The 22,726-nt window shown below is 38.2% G+C and overlaps 1 protein-coding gene across 1 annotated transcript in view; it reads left to right on the forward strand.

Moving 5' to 3' along the window:
- fhod3b (formin homology 2 domain containing 3b) overlaps positions 1-22,726 on the forward strand; it is a 96,566-nt gene that overhangs the window by 48,508 nt on the left and 25,332 nt on the right. The window contains exons 4-5 of the mRNA XM_088013585.1: positions 5,495-5,562; positions 7,990-8,095. Coding sequence (XP_087869711.1) covers positions 5,495-5,562; positions 7,990-8,095 — 174 coding nt within the window. The remainder of the gene's footprint in view (positions 1-5,494; positions 5,563-7,989; positions 8,096-22,726) is intronic.

Here is a 22,726-nt window from a genome sequence, read left to right on the forward strand (position 1 = left end):
TACACATGCGTCACAGTAGTGTGTAAAAGATCCTCCTCCTGTACTTTTAGGTTGACACATCTAGCAGAGAAAGTAAACAGAGTTTAATTTACACCAGTCTGCGTGAGGTTTTGCTCCCCAGTGGGGTCCTTGTGGGTTTCCTGGCTGTGCTTCGGATTTGGTTTATGTGTTCCGCCTGCTGCGCGATGCATGAGCAGTGGTAGTCATCCTGTTCATTTTATAGCACTCCCTGGAACTGAAGGCATGTGAACAGATGAGCAACTAAACATTTTAAAGAGTTTTCAAGATGTAAAATGAAAAAGGCAATGACTGAAAGGCAAACAATTTCTCACAATTTGTTAGATGTCAAACAATGAGGGATGTGGACAGGTTTGCAGCTCAGATTGGCATACAAATATAAATAAAAAGCAACCGATGACTCAGAAAATTGAAACAGGGATCTGGAAATTGTTGGAATAGGATTCACAGAACTTCAATATCTGTAAAGCAACACAGTGCAGATTTACTTCTTTTTTTTAAGTTGTCTTGTTAGGAGTAGCTTAAACATCATCAAAGCCATGAGCTGTCTGAGGATATGAACTCACCACAACAGCTTTTTATTCGCAGCACATTCATGTGGATAGAAACTTTACTATAATATTTATGACTGTTCTGTTAATAAATAATTGAATGCTGTACCTCTCCAGCTGTACCTACTGTAATGCTCTAGTATAGTAGAGTCTATTGTTGCACAAGGATGATGCATCAAAAGAACCAGATGCTGGAAAGTCATTTCGCTGCACTTGGTTCTATTAAAACTGAGCATGATGCTCATCAAAATTACATACTAATTTTGATTATGTCAGAATCTTTCTAACATCACTAAGAAATTGTGTGGTTTAGTCATTACCAGTCACCAACTTCAAGTTACACCAAAAGACCACATTTTCAAACTTGCTCTTAAAGCTTATTTCACAGTTTTGCACTTTAAACCATGTTCAATCTTGTTAATGTTATTCTAATTTTTATCAGTGATTTACAGTATAATAACGAGCCAAGCTACAATCAAGCTGGCCAGAAACATAACCTGGTCAAACATGCATCTACTATATTTGTAAGGTTCACCATTTAAACCAAAACGTAAAACTTGAATCTTTGAAAATGTTGTGCTGTATCATGTGTAAATTAAAACTTCGGGCTGGATATTTCAAAACATCAGTTACTAACCTGTTAATGTCGACGGTGTCAGACTGTTATTAGAACAATCACTGCTTATCTGTGTGTCAAAATAAAAGCTTTCATAAAACTCATTTTAGTTACAAAAATCAATATTATGACAATATATGTGCGAACACCAGCAGTAATAATTGTTCCATTTCATCATAGCAAAAAAAAAAAAGATCACCATCGCTAAATATTGCAGGTTTTACTCAATCTAATTCATTGCAATGTGCTTTGTTACATTATCATATTCAGATGCCAACTTATATTATTTAGCTCAGTCCTAATTATAGTAATACACTGTCCAGTTTTTTTTTTTTTTATAAAACCAATTAAGTAATTTTATGTATTTTAAAATTTTTGCTTCACACTGGAACAGTGGTAGTTTTGCTGAAAGTTAATATACCCTCACAATCTCATGTCGGTGTGATGAAGAATCAGCAGCATCACTGGAGGCTGGAAGATGAAAACAACAGTTGAAATGCTAGTCGTATGTTTTTGCGTGTGTAAAGTTACATGACTGTCACACTTTGTTTATTCAGCTATTCTGGCTTTAATAGGTGAAATCACATTAAAATCAGCCTTGATGTTTCATGTCTTCCTTTGTTCTCTGAGCTCGCTCTTGCCCAATGCCAGACTATATGGTGAATGTTGTAAGAGATTGAGTCTGAAGTTTTTAGTATGGTTTCATATGCACGTTGATTGGGGACCCAAACATTTCCTGTGGATAAATAAGCTCCCAGGTTTCTTCCTAAATAGGGAAATGGAGAGGGCCCGTTCTTTTGGGTGCATATCTGTGCCAAGTGGTATGGAACTAATCTCCACTGAGTTATTTCTCATTAAACACAGGCCTCTGGGAGGAACATCGGTGTGTGGACTGTGGACGGGGACAGCGAAGGAACTGTCTGTTCCTGCAGATGGGCTTCGTTTAATGCGAGGCACGAATAACTTTCTGACAGTTTTATTGCAGTCCAAACTACATGGCTAAGTAGAGATGCACAAGCCCTTTGTACAAATGGCAACAAAGCTGTACATGGAAGAATTTGTCTGTTTCGTTGTTGCTGATTGACGGACTCACAGGGAACCCATTGGTGGGATACAGTCGAACTCAACAGCAACCCAAGTGTTGATTCATGTGCCAAGCAGAACCATCCCAGACTCCTCAGCAATGCTCGGTGTAATTTTTCCGCTGACTGATTAATGACCAGTGTCCACGTGGACACTGAGCAGTCGCAACAGTTTAGAAGAAAAGGAGCACTGATTAAAGTTGGGGTTAAGTATCACCACAAATCAAGCTCGCTTTTTGTTGTGAAGGTGCGATGAGTAACCCAGAGTTATTACTGTGTTCTTCCACTTCACTGATCCGAGAGTTTGTCTGTTTGAAGATCCCCTAATTCAAACTTCTAGTCGTCTTCCTGTGGTTCAGAGCAATAGAGCTGGCTATACTGTGACCTCCAGGAGGGAGTAGTGTTATTTTAAAACCTTGTGGCATTAGGGTAATGCCTAGTATAAGATGTGTTTAGTCTTGATTTATTAAATATGTGCAGTATCTTTACATTTTTATACTTTTATGCTCCTCAGTTTTATAACCCCGTGTATAATAACGTTGCAAGAGATTTTAGTGATAAAAAGTGAGCCAAAAAAAAAACAAATGCAACCACAAAGATGTGTCAGTTTTATGGCATGTTTTAAAACTACAATGTGACCCCAACTTGCACAGTTAGGGGCCTCAAACTGAAAAGTTGCAGTCAGGCTTCCTTCCTGTTATTTACAAAGACATAAATCGCCAACATCACGCAGTTTGGCCCTGACAGTACCTCTGGAGTTGCAGAATTTATTCCTCTAGGATGCTGCAGCCAGTGATTCGGGGTGACTTCCCCATAAAGACCAGTACTCATCTACTCAAGAGGGAGCCACACAAAGCCCTGAACGCAGAACATATTAAGATCTTAAAATTTGGAGCAAGATGTACCGTTGTACGGTATCAGGTGATACCGTTGTAAAGCTGTGCAATATTGGTATGAAAAATGAATTAAAACAATACTCTCCAACCTCATACAGGTGAGGTGCATCTCATTAGATTAGGATACTGTGAAAAATGGGGTTGAGTAATTTATTCCAAAAAGTTAAACACAGCTTATAGATTCATTGAACACAGCATAATATAGTCTAGGTGTTCTTAGAGTGCAAACAATAATAGAAAGTTTAGTGAAAGGAAAATGTGGGGTAAGAAATTCCTCTGACAACAGGGCTAACAATCCTCTCATTGGTACAGTTTATATCATTCTATATGTAATGTATCTATGTAATATAAATGCAGAATAAGTTCAGATGACCTCAGAGGCGCCTTACTGAGATCAATATGTGGTAGTCTTAATATTTAATGGTGTTTTTTGTACAAAATTTCAATTTCAAACAACTGAACCTATTTTGTTTTTAAGTGAAAGAAAGTATTTTACCCTTCTTTCAGCCACCTGACCAGCAGTGTGAGGCAACAGGTTAGTAAGGGACATTACCCAATAAAAACAAAGGAAGCTAATCACTTTGGCACTTCATCATCCCCCTTAATTATGACTTTAATGCAAAAGATTAGTATTATGAACATTTTCTTACTGTAATTTTTACTACCAGAAAGTCAAAAAAAGTAAAAAGCTTTAAGTTTAGCCAAAATACTGCACTAAGATTTCTGATGAACATAAATTTGAGACATTTTATTTCTCCTAATTTACTTTTTCTTCATTGACTCCCTGTTAAATTGCGAGTACGATTTAAAAATCTCACATACTCAATCATCAAGCTCAGTCTTATATCAGAAATCTGTTTGTTCCGTATGTTCCCAACACAGCACTTTGCGTTCAGACTGTAGATTTATTTGTGGCCCCGAACGTTTCTAAGAGTAGCACATTTTACCTTATTAGATTAATGGCATGGAGGTGCATGTTCGTTTCAGTCAACAAACTGGACAGGCTTTGACAATTATACAGAGACAAAGATCATCAGTCGTTTCTGCTCAGCAATTGACAATGCAGAAGCCCTTATAACAACAGACTTTTCTGAAAAAATAGGTTACTATTTTAGCATCGTGACTCAGTCTGCATGTTGTCACAGTGCCAGCAGAGGGTTTTTACTGAGTGGAAGGCTTCATGTGTGTTATGAAATCTGTTGCGTGTCACTGGAAATCCTCTCAGAGACATCAAACTTTGAGTTTTTACTTTGTCTGGTTGAGTGTGTAGAAGCATAAAGTGTCTGGCCACAAAACTGGCAGGCGTAGCGAACCCTGGCCCTGTCTTTGTCTCAGTTCATCAGCTGAAGGGATTTAGTCTTCAGCTCACACAGCCAACAGCAATAATGAACAGGAGACTGTTGCTCTGCTGTCCCAAATGTATCCAGTCAACAGTGTGAATTTCTCACTCTAAAGTTTTAGTCGAGAGCAGTTTTTCTCTAAATTATTTATGCTTTGTGTAGAGACTGTATTTGTTGCAGCATTATTTGTTCTCTGTTGTTGTAGATGATGTTAATTTGGATGTGACAGGGGGGAGAGATGAAAAAGAAGAGCCACTGCAGAGTTTACTAAGGACTGAACAATCTGACCTGCAGCTGCTCTGCATTAAACTGCAATGCACTGCATGCTGCTGTGTCTGCAACAGCAACTGGCAGGTTTTGCTGAGTCAGAGAGTGTTCACACAGCAGTGATGAGTAAGCCACTTTCCTGGTGCTCAACACTGCCACTCCCTGGCGGATCCTGCAGACTGCACAGAGTCAAGGATTGCCAGAGGATCTGCAGAAAAAAATGTCATCATTTGAACCATCTCCTCAGATGTCTCTTTACTGCTCAGTACAGTTTCCATAACTGATAGATGCATGACTTGTTTCTTAGTCATTGTGGTGGCTAGTGGTCAAAGCTTATTCTGTGATTTTTATTATTATTATTATTATTATTATTATTATCATCATCATTATTATTATTATTATTATTATTATTATTATTATAGTAAATTGCAGATTGGTCCTTGTTAGCAGGAAGCATTCTCTGTTCACTAACTCTCTGCAGATGTTGTCTGAGCTTCTCCTACTGTTTTTATGCCTTCTTCGTTCCCCTTGTGGGAAAGTTTTCGTATTTAGCTGCTTGAGTCCAATATTGTGTGCATTGCATTCACATGAGGAAGTGATTTATGGGAATATCATCTTGTAGTGTACTAAAACGAATGGTGTTTAAAGAGAAGTCAGCTCTCCCAGTCCCCTCTCCTGATAATGTTGCTGTTAACCTTTTTCTTCTTTTTTTCTTTCCTCACAGAAAAACTCTATAACTCCATAGGACGGGAGCTGCGGAGGGCACTTTTTTCGCTGAAGCAGATTTTTCAGGTAATTCTTCAGTATTTGTTAGTTCTTTGACAGTGCATTGAGAATGTATTCACACCTCTTGAGATTTTCCACACACAATTGGCCATTTTTGCCACCATACGTTTTAGGTTGTTTTATTCAAATTGTGTGCCGTTTTATATATTTTTACAAGCAAAAATTTGCCATTGCTTATTTATTCAGTCCCTTCTACTTTTAATGCCGTTAGAGGAAATTTAGTGGAACCAGTTGCCTTCAGAAGTCATCAATTAAAATTAGGTAGTCTGTGTAATTTAATCTCAGTATAAATGCGGTTGATCGATTAAACCCTCTGAGGTTTGGTTGAGAACGAAACATCTCACAATGCAATAATGTTCAATATGTCATCTGAAAATGGAAAGACTATGGGAAGGAAGACATCACCAGGTACTTAATATGTCTGGTGACTTTAAGTGTCTTGTGACACTTAAAGTCACTTAAAATGTTGAGCGTTATTCAACAAAGAAGCCACAAAGGGCTCAGGGAACTCCGATGGATCGAATCAAATAGGACAGTCCTGTGGAAGACACAGCAAACGTGTTAACGACAGAGATCTGGTGAGATGAGACAAAAATTGAACTCAATTAACTTGCATGCAAACACTGTGTGACAGAAAAATAAAACCCTGAACACACCATCCACCAAGGCCTCATGGTGTGAGGATGCTCTTTTTTTTCAGCAGGAAAAGAAACAACTGGACAGAGTTGATAAGAGTTTGAAGGTGAACCTTCAAGCTAGGTTAGACTTTCACCTTGAGGCAAAACAACAACATCCAGAGCTAGAATGGTCCATCCATGTACTCAAAGGCCAGGCCTAAGTCCTACTGGGAAAAATATACTTTATGTTTATGGCTGTCTCCATTCACTCCGACTGCACATGAGTTATGTTGTGAAGAAGAATGGACTAGATGTGCAGAGGTAGGACAGACATTCCTAAAAGACTTGCAGCTGCAGTTGCAGGCAAAATAGATCTTTCAAAGTATTCAATCAGGGATGGAATAGGAAAGTACAGAATGCTTTTACAAGTTATTTGAAGAAACAAGAATTAAATTAAAAGCTATTTATCTGATTTTCTCCCACTTCACAATTGTGCACTACTTTGTGTAGATCTATCACATATAAAATCCCAGTGAAACATGTTTTCTGGCTTTAATCTGACAAAAATCTGAAAAAAAGTTCTTTGCAAAGCACAGTTAGAACATTTCCCTTTAACTTAAATCTCGCAGGATCCCATCGCCGTCCACAGCGCTTCGCGTTTGCAATTTTTGCAGCGGTTCGTGCTCACCCATTAAAATGCAAGAGATATATGTGGTGTGAAAACATTATTCAGTGAACACTCACACTTGGAAACAGTACTGTTTTTGTAAGGCAGAGTTGTGCTGCTGAGAGTCTGCCTTCGTGGCAGCTGCGGACCTTTTGAGGTCTGGTTACGATATGGGAACAAAAGCAACAGACGCTTCGACCGCACCGGAATAGATCAGAATGCCTCAAGTTTCCTCGCTATGGTTACCTCCATCGAATATCCCAGGGATGTTATTAACGCTCGTGAAATCCGCTCATTTCAGAAATGATGTGCATATGTCTGTTTCTTCAGTGGACTTCTGTATATTTGGAGACTGTACCAAGTGACTGCAGTCTCCGTCGGTGATATATGGTAAAGATGTTCTGGAAGCACTTAGACCTGCTCCAGGGACGCAAGAAGCACTGACCACCCCGCAGTGTTTATTGCTACCTTCCTCCCCTTCCCATCTGAACAGTAGAATGTATAAGAAAGCGATAAATCCTGCAGAAAACCTGATGCTGGGTCTTAAATAATGCAGTCACCGACAGGTGTGAGAAACACAGGTGGTTTTACCATCAGTAACAAAATACAAGCTAAGTTTGCGATGTGAAACCGAAACGGATCCAATTCAACCAGCTGCCTTAGTTATTGTATGTGTTGTACATATATATATATATATCTTGATACCTGTGTAGGGTCTGGTTCAAAATAGTGTTCTTGGTCACCCTGTTTTACACCACACACGCAAATTTGAACTGAAAATGTTTCTTTTTTTATCAATATAAAGTGTTTATTAATATGCAAATAATTGCAATTGCTACAATTGCAATTAAACTCAACTTTTGTTGCATAGGCTTTTATTTTCGAGTGTTACAGTAAATGGGATTCATTTTTTTAGAATTCCTCTCGTAAAAAAAACCCTGAAAGTAAGCCATGTATTATTTTCCATCGTCTACACTTTTATACACTACTTTGTGCTGGTGTGTCACTTAAAATCCCAATACTATAGTGACTGTGAAAAAGAGGGTAATTTATGTCCACTGGCTGAAATCTAGGTCTATGCAGACATATTGTGACTGATAAATAACTCATCTTGAATAGCTTCCTTTTTTCCTTGTTCTTTCTTTTCAGGATGACAAAGATTTGGTTCACGAATTTGTGGTAGCTGAAGGACTGACGTGTTTGATCAAAGTGGGCGCTGAAGCGGACCAGAACTACCAGAATTACATCCTCAGGGGTACGTACACCAGTAAACTAACGATGCTCCTTCCTCTTACCTCGCCACGAGGATGTTTCTAATCAGCCCTGTAACAACTTTTTCTTTCCATAAACCCATCAAGAGCCACATGTGTGTATATAAACTATGTAAATTGATGATTGTGCTTGATGACCCTCTTGCACAGACACACACACGCAGAGTTAAAGCACATAAACACACTCGAGTGTGTGCTGCAGATACCGTGGTTCGGTTAGACCAAATGTAGCAGCTGCCTAATTTATGGCTCCCATGATGGGGAGGTGAAAGATCATTTGTGCGGAGGCTGAAGAGGTGAAGGACACCCTGTCCGTGGATACTTGAAGACCACAGCTTTCATTCTAAAGTCACTACCATTTAACAGCCTGCTGTGAAAAAAGCAGGTCACACATGCTTAAGTGTCTAATAAAGTTCTGCCAGGATATTACAGATCATAAAACTAATTCCAATTTGCCTTCTCTCTCTCTCTCTTTCTTTCCTTGTTTCCATTTATTGTATTTGTCTTTCTTTTATTGTCACTTTTTTGTCATGATTACGCTGATCTTTTAGACTGTGCTTCATTAACTATGTAGGTTTGATATTGGCTTAATATGAGCTTATGCCAAATGTTTTCCATCACATGGGTCAGACACCTTTCGCAGTGTTTTTCACCCCCGTGTTGCACATTTCACTTAAATGCGATACCCGCAAGTTTATTAGAGCTATTTTACAGCCCACACATTATTGATACTCTTTTGTCTGCTACCTGTAGGATAATATATACATTTATTTTATTTTATTTTATGTGAAATATGCTATTATGTTGTGATAATGATAAATACTTCCTACATATATCATAGTTCTTTCAGACAAATTTGAAACAGATGAAATTGTGCTGGCAGCTTAAACTTTATGAAAAGGAAAAAAAAAAACGGGGGGATTTGAAACTGGTCTCAAAAATTCTGATCAATTCATCTCAATTATTCTCAGTTCATCTCATGACCCGGGCTACCTCTCCAGAATCGGATCTGAAATGGTTCAGGCTTCATCTGAGTTGGCTCACATTCAGACTCATAAATCATAGCGGGCAAAATGACACAAAACACGATGGAGGATGAAAACAGCTGGCTTTTGGAAACTAACTTATCCACAAACACAAGTTATTACTGAAGTTTGGCTGAAGATTGTGAGACCGCCTTCCTTTGGGCTATTCAAAGAAAAAAATGTGAAACATCTTGTCACATTCCAACCAAATGTTAATATGCTGTTCTGGGATTTTATGTGACAGTCCAACAAAAGTAGTCCATAACAAGTCCGTAGCAAAATCAGACATTATTTTCATATTTTTACAAATAAAAACCTAGAAAGCATCCTATGCATTTAATTTCCTACCCATATGTAAACTTCTGTAAGTTTCTAACCCTAACTAACTTCTAAAGTTTACTTTAGAAGAAACTTTAATCCAAATGCATTTACTGTACTCTCAGTATGAATACAGTCATGAAATGAAGGTCTAGGGACTTTCTTAAGGAACTTTAGAGAAGAAGCAGCGTGGCGTAGCACCTTAAGTGAACACCATGGTAAGGAAAGCATTAATCACAGACAAAGCTATTAGGCTCATGTAACTCTGGAAGAGGTGCAGAAATCCAAAATATAGGTCGAATAATCTGTTGACAGGACAACTGTTTAGGTACTCTTTTATGGAAGAGTGTCAGGACTCCCAGAAAGACACAGAAGAAGGAGATGCTCTGGACAGACGAAACCAGGACAGAACCTTTTAGCCTGTATGCAAATCCCTTTAATATCTGGAAACTTTCTTGGAAGAAAACCTGCAAGATACTAGAAACTAGGGAAGAGGCTCACCTTCCAAGGAAAAGGTCAAGGAAAGCAACCCTGAACATAAAGAGGAACAATGAAATGGTTTAGATCGATGCAGGCCCTCAGAGGCCTGCATGTTTTTGTTCTTTACTAGCTTAACACACCTGAAACAAATAATCAATTGGTGGTTCATTATCAGGCCTCTGTAGATATCTGACAAACTGAGTAGGTTGTCAGACCATTTGAAACAGCTATATTGGAGCAGAGGCACATCTGAAGTCGGGAGAACACCGACCCTTAATGACTGGAGCCGGACACCCGTGGTTTGGATTAAAACACATTTGCATTTCTGCAAAACTTTTAGATAATTCATCACATAAAATCCCAGTAGAGTACATTAAGCAACACCAGTAAAGCGACTAGATGTTTTTAAAGTTCAAAGGGTATACGTAATTTTTCACGGTGCTGTATTCTACTCAGTCTGTTGCTATTGTTTTATGTCTTCACCACAGACTGCTGTTTTCCGTATGTTTCTCTACATCACCATGAGAAACACTCTCCCTTAAGAATTTTTAAACTGTTTCAACTCTTGACCTAATTTCTGCTGACAAGCTGAGGAAATGTGGAGCATAGTAGATCACCCTCCCTCTGTGGGGTGTTATTTGGAGAACACAAGCTGAGTTTGAGCTGGGACCCACATGCACGAGTCAGAAACGCATGTAGATCTGACTGCTCTGCTGTCGATGACTTCCAAGAGCAGCTAAGTCAGAGGGATTCTCTACAGGGTCAGGGGAGTAAATTAGTCGTCTTAACTTTTCGCACGTGCACAGTGAGGCATGAGAGGAGAGAAATCGCTGTATGGTATCAAATACTGATCACCTTTAATGTGGGTGTTTGTTCTGCAATGTCTTTCAAGTTGAGCCTTGGGGGAAAAAAAAAAAAAGAGGATAAGAGAAGAAAATGCAGTCTTGAACCCATCTGTCTGGTGTGCATTAAAAAACTTTCCCGACAAAACAATCTTGCTCTCTTCCATGAAGCTCCTTCAATCTTACGGATCTTTTGTAGTTAGAAACGACACACAGACACACATGCACACCAGTCTGCTCTCCTTTTACAAGAACAGGTTCCCACTCTTAAATCTGTGAGAGATTCTATGCAATCCACACTTTTCCCCCTTCTTCACATTTTTTTTTTCTTTTTGTTTTTTCTGTTCTTTCTTTTTTATGTTATTTTGTCTTGGGAAAGCCCCCTGGAGATGTCTGTGGCTAGTTAGTGCTCACACAGACCTTTACATGGCCCCTCACACCTGGCAGAGGCCTTCAAAACCTGGGCTTAGCTCTTGCAGACCTGAACTTTTTGGGGGTTCAGGGGAGAGCTTGCGCGCCTTTATCATCTCACCAGAAGTAAGGGTGTGAGGTCACTCTTTCAGAGGTGCCAATGCCATCTGGTTCTCCTGTAAACTTTGTAATTAGTTATGAAACCCAGAGACGCCTCATTTGGATCACTCAGTCCTCATTTGCGGTAAAACACGTAGTCTCTGCTTTGCGTCCCTGAAAAAGATGTGGAAACAGCTTTAAAATAGATTCGTATTTTAATGTGGTAGCATCATCCTTTATTGAAGAGATTTCATCATTCCATGTTTAGAAGTTACACGCTACAGAGAGGAATCGTCTCACCTGGAGACTCCAATGGATCTTTGGTCAGAGATTAAAACTGAGCTTTTTCAGCAACAAACATTTCAAATGTCCGGTGCAAAGTAAAGAATGACATTTTGTGGGCCTGTTTCTCCTCCAATGTTCCTTGGAGCCTTGCTAAAGTGCATAACGGCATGATGATTTTTTCTTTTTTCTTTTTTTTTTTTTAATATTAGGGAAAAAAATCACATGAAAAACTGCTAGTGCCTCCTAATAAAAAACTGAAAATGAGTCATCAAGACTGGGTCTCTCACCGAGATGATCAGCCAAAACATGTGGCCATATGGGCTGCAGAGATCCACATATTCAGGGAAGGAATCTTGTTGATGGGACAACTATTAGATCCTTTTGGAAGTGCAGCAGGAAGAATCCCTGAGAAGCTCTACTTGCAGCTGGACAAAGCAAACACTTGGAAGGAGCTGCTCTGATCAGATAACACCAAAAGAAACTTGGTGATGGCAGCATCTAAATCCAACTGCAAAGTTTTGACATGTGGAGTTTGAATACAAAATGCATGGCACATTTAAAAAAAGCCATGTTTCATTTTCCTACTTACTTCATGACGGTTTGTCACGTAACATACCAGTAAAACGCATTTAAGTTTTTGGTTGTAACGTGACGAAATGTTCAAGGTTCTTAAATTGGAATCATTTTGCAAGGCAAGTCACTGTATCCACACCTGCCTTTGTGCCATTCTGTCTTTTCCATTGGTGTTACGGTACCAAATGTACTGTGTTTTCAGGGTAACCTATCACTGTTGACAGCCCAGTAAGTGCTTTCACAGCTTTAAAATAAAAGCAGCCTGTGCAAAGGGTCAGCTAGGTTTCAGCAGGAAGCTTAAAGTTTTTGACTGTGGTGAGAAAAATAAGCCTTATGGTACTAATTACCAAGAACAAAACAAGGAGATGGGCTGGAAGAGCCGGATAACAGCATTTCTTCCTGAATCTTTGTTCCATTGGCCCAATTCATAAGGACACGAACATAATAACAACAACCATGTTTAATTGGTTTCTATAAAAACAGGAGTGACTGAGGGGGAAAAAAAGGGTAGATTAAAGAAGCACTAGTTACAATGGACTTGAAGCAATTATTCTCTTCTTTGAAATGCTCGTTGTTGACATTCTTCATTTTAAGTTGTGTTTTTAGCTATGCTTTCCCGAACGAAGCCTGTGCCATTTCGGTTTGCATGCGTTTGTTGACAAAGCGCCTGCTGTCTTAAATCTGCAGTGGAAACAAATTAAAAGAAAAGATTTGCTTTTTTAAAACATGGGAATTTAGAGAAGTTGCCGCCTTTCTTTTACTCCCGCAGTGCAGTGAAAAACAATTTTCTGGGAGGATTTTTTTTTTTCTGTTTTTTTGCGTTTATGTTCCATGTAAATATTTCAGATCATCAAATACATTTTTAAGATAGACAAACACAACAAGAGAAACTATAAAACTCAGTTGCCATTAAGAGAAATGTAGCCCACGCTTCTTTGCAGAATTATTTTAATTCAGCCACATTGGATGTTTTTTTTTTGAGCATAAACACTCTGTTTAATGTCATACCATATCAGGTAATTCAGATCCAAATTGCACTTTAACTAGGCCAAACCAAAACATTTAATTTGCTGGACATTCTCCTTCAGGATTTTCTGCAGCAGAATTGATCCTTCCATCAGCATGGCAAGTCATCCTGGTGCTGAAGCAGCCAAACAGCCCACCACATGTTCAGACGGGTTTAATTTAAATGCTTTCTTGATTCTGCAGTTAGCAGCCCTGGGCGCAACTTGTGAAATCGAACCACAAAAACTGTTTATTGATAGTTAATTCATTACATCACAACGCTGACAATTATATATTTTTTTATATCATGCTAGGTTGGTGTGTATCACTTTTTTCACCCAAAAAATTCAATTATTTTTTGAAAACCGTTTTGTATAAACTCTTTGTCTGCTATTAGTATTTGATTGATAATCTGAAACACATAAGTGTGACAAAAAAAAAAAAAAAAAAGAAATCCGTTTTGGGTCAAATACTTTCACAGCTTTGAACCGGAGCGATCTTGGATACATTTTTGGAAAACATGTCCATAAATTGTCATGCCGAGGAGGCCATATCTCATCTGCTGCTTTACACTGTACTGCAAATGTAGTATTTATAGCTTTAACAGATAGGACTTGTGTTGTGAACAAGCCAGATCCAGAAGTGTAACTATGAAATAATTTATGGCCATATTTTTCATTTTTATGCTTTTATCTCATCCTGTCTTCTTCGCTCCTTTGAGGTGTGTATATTTCTCTCTCTCCCTCTGCTGCTGCTACTGTTTTAAGATCTCCTGTTTCTGATGACACGGCTGTTCTATCATGGCTGTGATTTCCTACTTTGTGACTGGAGGTTTGCAGAGAAGCATCGATGTGGACTGTGTTCCAGTCGAGTGTTTCATTGCCTCCTAAAACGTTTGGGATGTGGATCTCTGTTCCCAGCAACGCATCCCGGTCTCGCCTTTGGCCAGAGATATTCACAGGCAGCCATGTCTGCTAAACTTTGAGTGCATGTAAAAACATCAGACTAGATATGTTTTATTCTTTTTTGTTGTTGTTGTTGTTGCTGTTTGTCTGTGCGGGGATATAGTGCTTCAAACTGTACATGTGGCATGTCACTGAGGTTGAGGAGTGACACAGCTGCGCTTTGCTTTTTCATCCCTGTGCCAAGATTGTGTGCGATCCAAAAGTTCACAGTAAACAAACAATTTTTCTTCTCTCCTACAAATAGTAGCTGAACCAGCTGTGTTTTCTTTTTTTTTTCTTTTTTTTTTCTGTTTTACCTCTTTTGTGCTGAGATGTCTAAAGAAACCCAGCAAAAATCACAGTTTGTCACATGTTCCATGTTAATACTCAACAGATAAACTGAACTAAGATTACAGGCTGGCTTCGAATGTGTACAGATGAATGTGATCATGTGAAAAAAAAAAAAAAACAGCACATTTTTCCAGTATACCGTTACATACTAGAGGGTCTTTTTAGTGCTCTTAATTTAGAATCTGGATCATTGTTTTGACTACCACGCTTTGAGTGAAAACCCAGGCACAGTTGAGGTAACAGAGGCGTTGGAAGCCGTTCTTGGAAACAGCGCGTATTGCGTTGTCTGGCTGTGTTATAGGTCGTCTGCTCTGGAGGGGAAACCTTTACGATGTCCCATCGTCTGGATAAACAATTCCATTCGGTCTGAGCTGTTCCGTGTGGATTTCGTGCAAATGTGTAGGTACGGATACGTGCTGAGGTTTTTACTACGATCATTTACTTGTTTTTTTGTGATTAGGCCGACGGTAAGGGAGAAGATAAGTTCACCAGATATGCTGAGAAGAACAAGGCCGAGGTCTCCTACCAGGCTCTCATTGTGGTACTAGAAGCATAACTTTTCTGGAGGTTTCATGCAGGTTTTTCACCCAGTCTTTTGCAGATTTTTTGCATACATTTAAAACTCCTGAATACCTCATTCTTGACCTAAAGAGTCCATGTTGCTCTGTTTTGACTGACAATGCTTTGTACCAGATTGGACCCCCTTTTGTTTTCAGAGCTGGCTTAATTCTTTATGGCACAGACTCAACAAGTTGTTTGAAATGTTCCCTCAGAGATACATATCGACATGTAACATTACAAAGCTGCAGTATATTTGTTGGCTGTACATCTGTGATATGAATCTCTTGTTCCAGCACATTAAAGATTCATTCAGGTTTGTTGACTGTGGAAGGAGCACTGTAAAACAAAACATTCTGTTTAATAAGAGAGTTCAAGTGAACGTAACTTAATTCTTATCATCTTGTTGTTTGTACTCATCTTGAGCAAGCGGTGTGAACTTTTGGATGAAAAATGCTCGCTAACGTAATCTATTAAAGTTGAGGTAAAGCATTAAATGTTAAGTTATTTGAAAGTGATGATGATTTTGGACTGCAAAGGGTTAACTCTTATTGCCCTGGACTCTTTTTTTTGTTTGTATTTTTTTTTTTTTTGGAGGAATCAGTCCAATTTATTAAAGCCAAATAAGTGATAACATTGTTTTGGACAAATAGTTTACCGTTATAGCGCTGGTCCATCACCGTGCTTCTTATGGGAAACAGAGAAGATGGCACCGGACAACAGTTTCCGGTTCCTTTTCTAGGCTTATCTTAGTTACGCCCTGTGGAGTCATTTCCTTACATGTGTACATGTGTGTACATGAGCTTAGGAGGATTACTTATTCATAACACACTTAAAGTTAAGGACGTGCCCAGACGTAACTGCATTTCAGCTCAAGCTAACCTGGAAACTGAAGAGAAAGTTTTGAACATTTGCACAACCAATTTCGCTGATGAAAAATAAAATATTCACAAATGACGCCATGTTTCTTTAACATGTGTGGGTTGACAAAATAATGCTTCTGTTGGTGATGTGGGCAGAAAAAAGGAATTTGAATAACACTTAAGCTTAAAAATATAGTTTACCATGGAGAAGTTTATAGTGTCAAGATGTCTTTGCTATTTTGTTTATGTGCAGCTAAACAAAATTTATCAAGTTATTTGAAGTTTTCAATACTTAAATCACACAATATAACTTTATTTCTTTTTATATGTTGCAATAATTTATTCTTTTGAGGCAATTGATTTATATGTGACAGCAGGGATGGGCCAACAAGGAATCCCACAATGCATTGCGCCACCAGCAGCAGCAGCTTATTAAAGCACTTTTTTTGTTTGCTTTAAGATGTTTAGGGTGAAAACGTAGACTCCAACGCTTCATCTGTGTCGTGGGTTCATCAAGACTGAGGCTACTTTCAGAACATTACCGCTCTTATTAACCAGTTTTTTAGCATTTGCATTTGGATAAATGAAACTGGACCATGAGTGAGTTTTATGTTCATTTTTATGAGCACCCTGCTCTGTTTCTGCTTTTTTGTCAAAGATTGAGTTGAAAAATAAATAAAAAGCAGAATGCTGAGACTGTTTCAAGCAAGCATCTTCTTTCTATACAGTTTCTAGTTAAAAAAAATGGTTTTGCTTGTTTGATTACCACATACTCAGATTTATTAAGTTAATTTAAGTTACGGTCACTAAAATTGCACAAGTTAGTTGAGTTGTGTAAATTTAAGACATACTAACATTTTTAAGTTTGGAAAACTTAATTCTTTTGAGGCAACAAGTTTGCAAATTTTTTAAAGTAATATCCACTTATTCCTTTTTACAGTGAAGGAACTCGCCATTTTAAGAACCAGTTTGAGATGGTTTGAGCTGTATGAAAAAGCGCATGTTTTCTCATCTTTCCCATTTTGAACAGTGACTTGGAGAAACATATCACTTTGTACTATCATATTAATACTCCAGGAAAACTACTTGTAAGCTTCCTTGATGCTCTTATCAACTTTTACAAGTAAATTAAAAATAAAATAAATGTGGAAATATGATTTTTTTTTTGTTTTGTTTTTCAGCAAGTTTGACTTTTAAAATAAAACTTTGGCTTCATGCAATAAAATATTCATTTTATAGCTTCTAAGTTTATAGTGTTTCTCGTAAAAGGTACCTGTCTGTTAATTTTCTCCCCTGGGCTGACAGGAAGGACTCCATTCGGAAAGAGGAAATTTAGTTTCTCATGGTTTCAGCTGTTGACGTCCCAACTCTCAGCGGTGCACCGCCTATATTTTTCTTTCCTTCCAGCGTTATTCTTTGGGTAAATTGAATAAACTTTTTTGAAAACTGATTTTATTTATTTTATTTTATTTATTTTTATTTTATTTACCCTAATTGTAGGGCTTGTCTCACTGATATCCAACATCTGATTTACAAGAAAGACCTGCTTCAATAGAAACAAAAGCAAAATTACAAACACGGCAACAAAACAAGCAATTAATAAACTTGACTCCATTAAATAAACTAACAAAACATGAGCTAATATGCTGTAGTTTAGCTTATAATTATAGTATTTATTACTCCCTTGTTGTATATTTATTAACACTAAAACAAAAGAGTACATGTGTTTGTGCTCGAATATAAAGCTTATTTATGCCACTCCCACTGAATCACACCACAGTGGCCCTCATATGAGCAAAAAGCTTGCATCTGGACCCAGTTCAGCCCCACCTGCCTGACCTATATTCTGCCTCCCCTTAGTTTTCTCCCTGGATCTGTAGATATCTTCCAAACTCAACAAACCCACTGGCTGGGGAATTCCAGTTCCTTTTCAGAGCCTGGTTTTACTGTGAAACCATTCAGAATAGAACTATTTCATGATAAGTCTTTTTAGGTTCTATTAATACATCAAGCTTTTACTTCATTATCACCATCATTTCGAGCAAGAATGTATATGCTGCCGTAACATAACATCCAAAGCACAGAATCTTTTGAATGAGCTTTACTTTCAGATTCACATTGGGATTCATGCATGTGACCAAAATCAGAGTCACATCACAATCCCCTCAAGAGTGGTAAGAGTTTATCACAGCTCATCCTTCAGTTCACTTTACAAGTGGGTGGATGTGATGCAGTTTGCCAAAGTCTGTCCTGTTTGGATGGAATGCAGAAGCTCATTTGTTGGCAAAGAGCCCAGCTGTTCATTGTTCATTTATTTCTTTATTTTCTTTGCAACATTTATCATTTGTTTAGGACAGAAGCACCTCTACATTTGCAACTATTTATAACAGAGGGGATAGAAGTAGAGAAAGTAGTTTTTAAAAATCTTTTTCTTCCCCTCTTTTTTTACTAATCTGCCCTCCTCTGCGCTGCCGTTCATGATGTTTGCGGTGCTTACTCAGCCAAATATCAGAGAGCCTTTCTTGCTTTACTTAATGCTAATGTCCCATTAGCTCTGTTTGTTTGTCTCCGGGGATTGTGTTTGTGATTAGGGGCCTACACCAAATTTTATCGGATGCCAAATACATGCACGCCTGAAAATGAAAGTATCCCCCAGTTGTTTTACTTTATGGGTCTCAGTGCAAGTCTGGCAGACGGCACGGTGACTGAAATTGCTCTGGCAGAGGCACTTTGTCTGGCTCTAATGGTCTGGGTGATTAGCTGACTAACAAATAGAAGGCAGCCCACAACCGTGTCTTAATCCAGATCATATACAATAAGAGCCGAGCTGTAAACCTGTCTTTTTATGGCCCTCAGATGCTAAATCAGACCTTAGCCTGGAGGCATTGAACGCAGTGAGGAAAAATGTCAGAAACAAAAGGAAACGTGTCAGCTTTCAACATAATCATCAAATAACGTTTCTTGGCTTTGTTTCTTGACCTTAGATTGTGTGACTGCAAACACTAGTTAAAGCTTCTCTACATATACTTTCAGACATTTTGCTGTAGCAAATTTCTGATCTCACTGGTTCTTTTTAGTGACAAGTTTTTGGTGTGAACGGACTAAAACTTTTACACCCTTAGCCAATTTGCAATATATATCTAGTTGGACGTTGCCTACAAAACAAACATACATACGTACAAAGTTTACAATGCAAGAACAAATGACTAAAACCATAAGCTTTATTAATACCCATCAAAAACAATAAACTTAAAATTAATGTGTGAATTGAGTTAAGTCTTGATTCTAATGTCAGTAAACCTCAAATTACTACAACCCAGAATTTCTCTTTCAGATATTTCACTTCTCGAAGCATCTTCTCTATCCCAATGTCTACAAGACCCAACATAATATAGCTAATAATATTTGTTGCAAATTGGAGAGTGAATGCCAATGCGCAGAAATGACATTTACTGGTAAATTTATTCATCAAGTCTGCTTTAGCTAACTTCAGAAATTAAACAAAAAAGAATCCAAGTAAATACCAAACAAACAAACAACAAAAAACTTTTAAAATCATTCAAGGGAAATGTCTCTTTGAACATAACTTACATATTTTTTATTTATTTATTTATTTATTTTTGCATCAGAGGAGATCAATCTAGTGTCTCAGTATTTTTTTTTATTTTTTATTTTTTACAAGTCTTAGGGTTAAGCTGTAATTTGATCAACTATATAGTATTCATGTGTTCATGGGTTTTTATTGCTGTATGTGGCTAACAACAGCCCTGAAGGTCAACCAGCACTATTGCCAATCCCCATGAAGAGGCAAGCCATGAAATATAGCTTAAGAAAACACTATAAAGCACTCCAGGGCTGAGAACTGAGACTTTTTCCATAAGTTCATTACCACAAGCAACCCTTTTCACAAATTAGTAGTCATAATTTCTTCTGTTTGTATATAACTCTTACTCTGAACATTTAATAAACTTTGTTTAGCTCAATGATTAAATAATGCACATTTTAAATCAGCATAGTTAGTTTAATCCGGCTTTTACTTCTGCATAAGTTCTTTTTCTTCTGATTATACAAAGATAACCAAACCAAACTATACCTGAAAACCTTTTGTTTGTTTTTTTTCTGGATCTTATCGTAAAGCAAAAATAACTTCTGAAAATATGGAGTGCTAAAATTAAAAATGTGAGTCCAGCTTCTCACTAAAGCAGAATAAATAAGATAAGGGGATTTAAGTTGCATTAGCCTGGATGGAGAACTGGCCTGTAACCAAAAGTCCTGGGAAAATGGGTGCTGTGCCTTAACAAGCCAGCTTGGCTGACCCATTTTATTTAAAATACAAGAGAAACCAAAGTGGCAAGAGCAAGCAACACATTTCACTGCTTAGCTGATTCTTTAAAGGTAAACTTTGAGTTTTTTTTTGTTGGGAATCTGCATTTGACTCTGCTCGCTTGAGATGGTCCAGCCTCCCAGACCTCAGTGTGCTTCTCACCTCGGCAGTGGTCATGGAGCTGCCCTTCCTGCACATTCCTGAGGCTGTGGAAGATAATTGCTGTGGTTTATGAGAGGGAGAGGCCCAGAAGAAACACTTCCATCAGACCTCGGTTGTTTAAGCTTGGAGTTCTTTCTCAATTCTAGGTCAGTTTATGTCTCCCACAGTTCATAGGTCTGCAGTTACCTTTTGAAGTTTTAAATCAATCAATCAAGAAAGGAAGAGAGCAAGCTTCTCATTAAACACTGTCACTGAAGCTGGGTTTCAGTAAAATGTAGCTCATCTTGCCTAAAAGCTTGGTTTTTATGTTACAGTAACTGTACGTTTCCATTAATGCAACTACTATGTGTCACTGAAAGGTACTCCTTAAACGTTCTCACATTTTCACACACATATTACAACGACAAACTTCAATGTATCAATAACTCGCAGCGATCTTCTGGGTTTCCTTAGGTAGAAACTTTTTACATTACCTTGAATCATTGAGGATTGAATAGAGTTGCTGTGAGATTTATTGAAGAGATTAGTGAACAAATCATCGTCATGATGACTAAAGTTGTGGAAAAGTTTAGAGTACGGTTAGGTTATAAACTGATGTCACAACCGCTGGACAGCCCACGGTGCACTGCTCAACCCACCGTCCGAAAATGAACAACTACTGACCTACCAATACGTGGCCATCCACATAAAACCTAGACTAGAGACTGCAAAACACTTGAGACTAAGTTGGAGATTCTCCTAAGATCCTCTAATTTGGAGGATCGTTAAGACCACGATCTTAAACGTGCACCCAGAACTACACTGGTTGGGCTCAAAGCTCATTCATAGGCTAGAAGAACCCAATCAAAGTCCAAACCTGAATCCAATTTAGCTTCTACAGACTTAGAAAATATAAGTTCCCAAAAGCTCTTCATCTATTCTGACAGTTGGGGCTATTTTGGGAAAAAAAAAAAGACCAGGCACAAATTTCCATCTTAACACTTGCAGCTGTCGTTGCAGTAAAAGGTTGTTCCACAAACTATTAATTCAGGGAGAGTTGAAGGAAAAAGAAACATTATAGCCTAGATCAACTTACACAGAATAACTATTAGATACAGGTTAGTTTGCCAAAGTGTACCAACTCCATCTGCTGTCTGCACTGGTAGCCATTTAGAAAGTGAATAGACAATTTCCTCTCTGTGCTCGTGGATATTATCCTTATAGAGAAGGGCAATCCAGTTTACTTTAAACCGTTGCAGTGTGATTTCGCCATGACTGTTCAACTTCATGTGGTTTTTGGAGCTTTACATTAAATTGTACATAAGTGACCTCCAGCAACGAAGGCTTTCATGAAGCAGCACTTTTGACATGTGAGGAAAAAGGTAATGTTTATGTGGGTTCTGTTGTGGTTTCTAACAGTTTGCATATATTTTGCGTCTCACTGAATAAAATCCAAGCACGATATATTCGTTTTCATTTTTCTTTTACTTGGCTTCATGTTTAAGTCAGAAATTCAGCCACTTTCTATCTATCAGATTTTCTTTCTTTTTTTTTTTTTTTTTTTTACTAACGTCTTATGATAACATGTCAGAATGATCTGAAAGGTATTTCATTTTGTGGCTACCAGATAAAGTCTCATCTGTCAGCAGCTTCGTGTAATGGCACTTTTAAAAGCCTCATTAAGGCCACCTCTGTTTTCTCACTCCTGTTTGCTCTGGACATTCCTCAAAAACCACAGAGCACTTCTGCAGATACCTTTTACAGGTGCCTGCAGGAGATAAAAGTCTGCACAGCGATCCTATTGCAGGTATGGATTTTGAAAAGAAACATGCAGGCTCAGCTGTTCCTGCATTCGTTTGTCGACGAATCTAGTTTTGTTTTCCTCGCTGCAGAGCATGCATCAGGAATGAACCTTTTCGTTTTCGTCCGACACGTTGGGGCGAACTGACCCCTTATTGATAAAAGATGAATTTCTGCGGCCGCTGCTCCAGAGAGCCATCAGCATGCGTAAACACACAGAGATATGGATCCGGGCTCGCTCTCATGCGTGATGTACACACAGCAGCTGCACCTGGGAATTTTGGCTTATCTACAGCAGATACATGATTTTCAAACCCGCCATGAGGAACGCAGAGGGATATGTATCATAACTGCAGGCTTTTAGCAGGAGGTCTCATGAGAAAGCGTTTTAAACTGCGTAAGAACTGATTGCATTGTTCTGTTTTTGAGGAACATTAAATGTTTCTTTCATTTGGTCATTCACTTTGAGCTGCTATTAAGCTAAGAACTTCTATATTTTTAATCTAGATTTTTTCTTTTTTTTTTACTGCAACACCCCAATTTTACAATATGTCAGTATTTGCAGACATGTCTATGATTTACAGAGAATTTCCATC

The sequence above is a fragment of the Poecilia mexicana genome, unplaced genomic scaffold (assembly GCF_051168715.1).
Source record: "Poecilia mexicana isolate PSO_F unplaced genomic scaffold, ASM5116871v1 scaffold_16, whole genome shotgun sequence".
Lineage (NCBI taxonomy): Eukaryota > Metazoa > Chordata > Actinopteri > Cyprinodontiformes > Poeciliidae > Poecilia > Poecilia mexicana.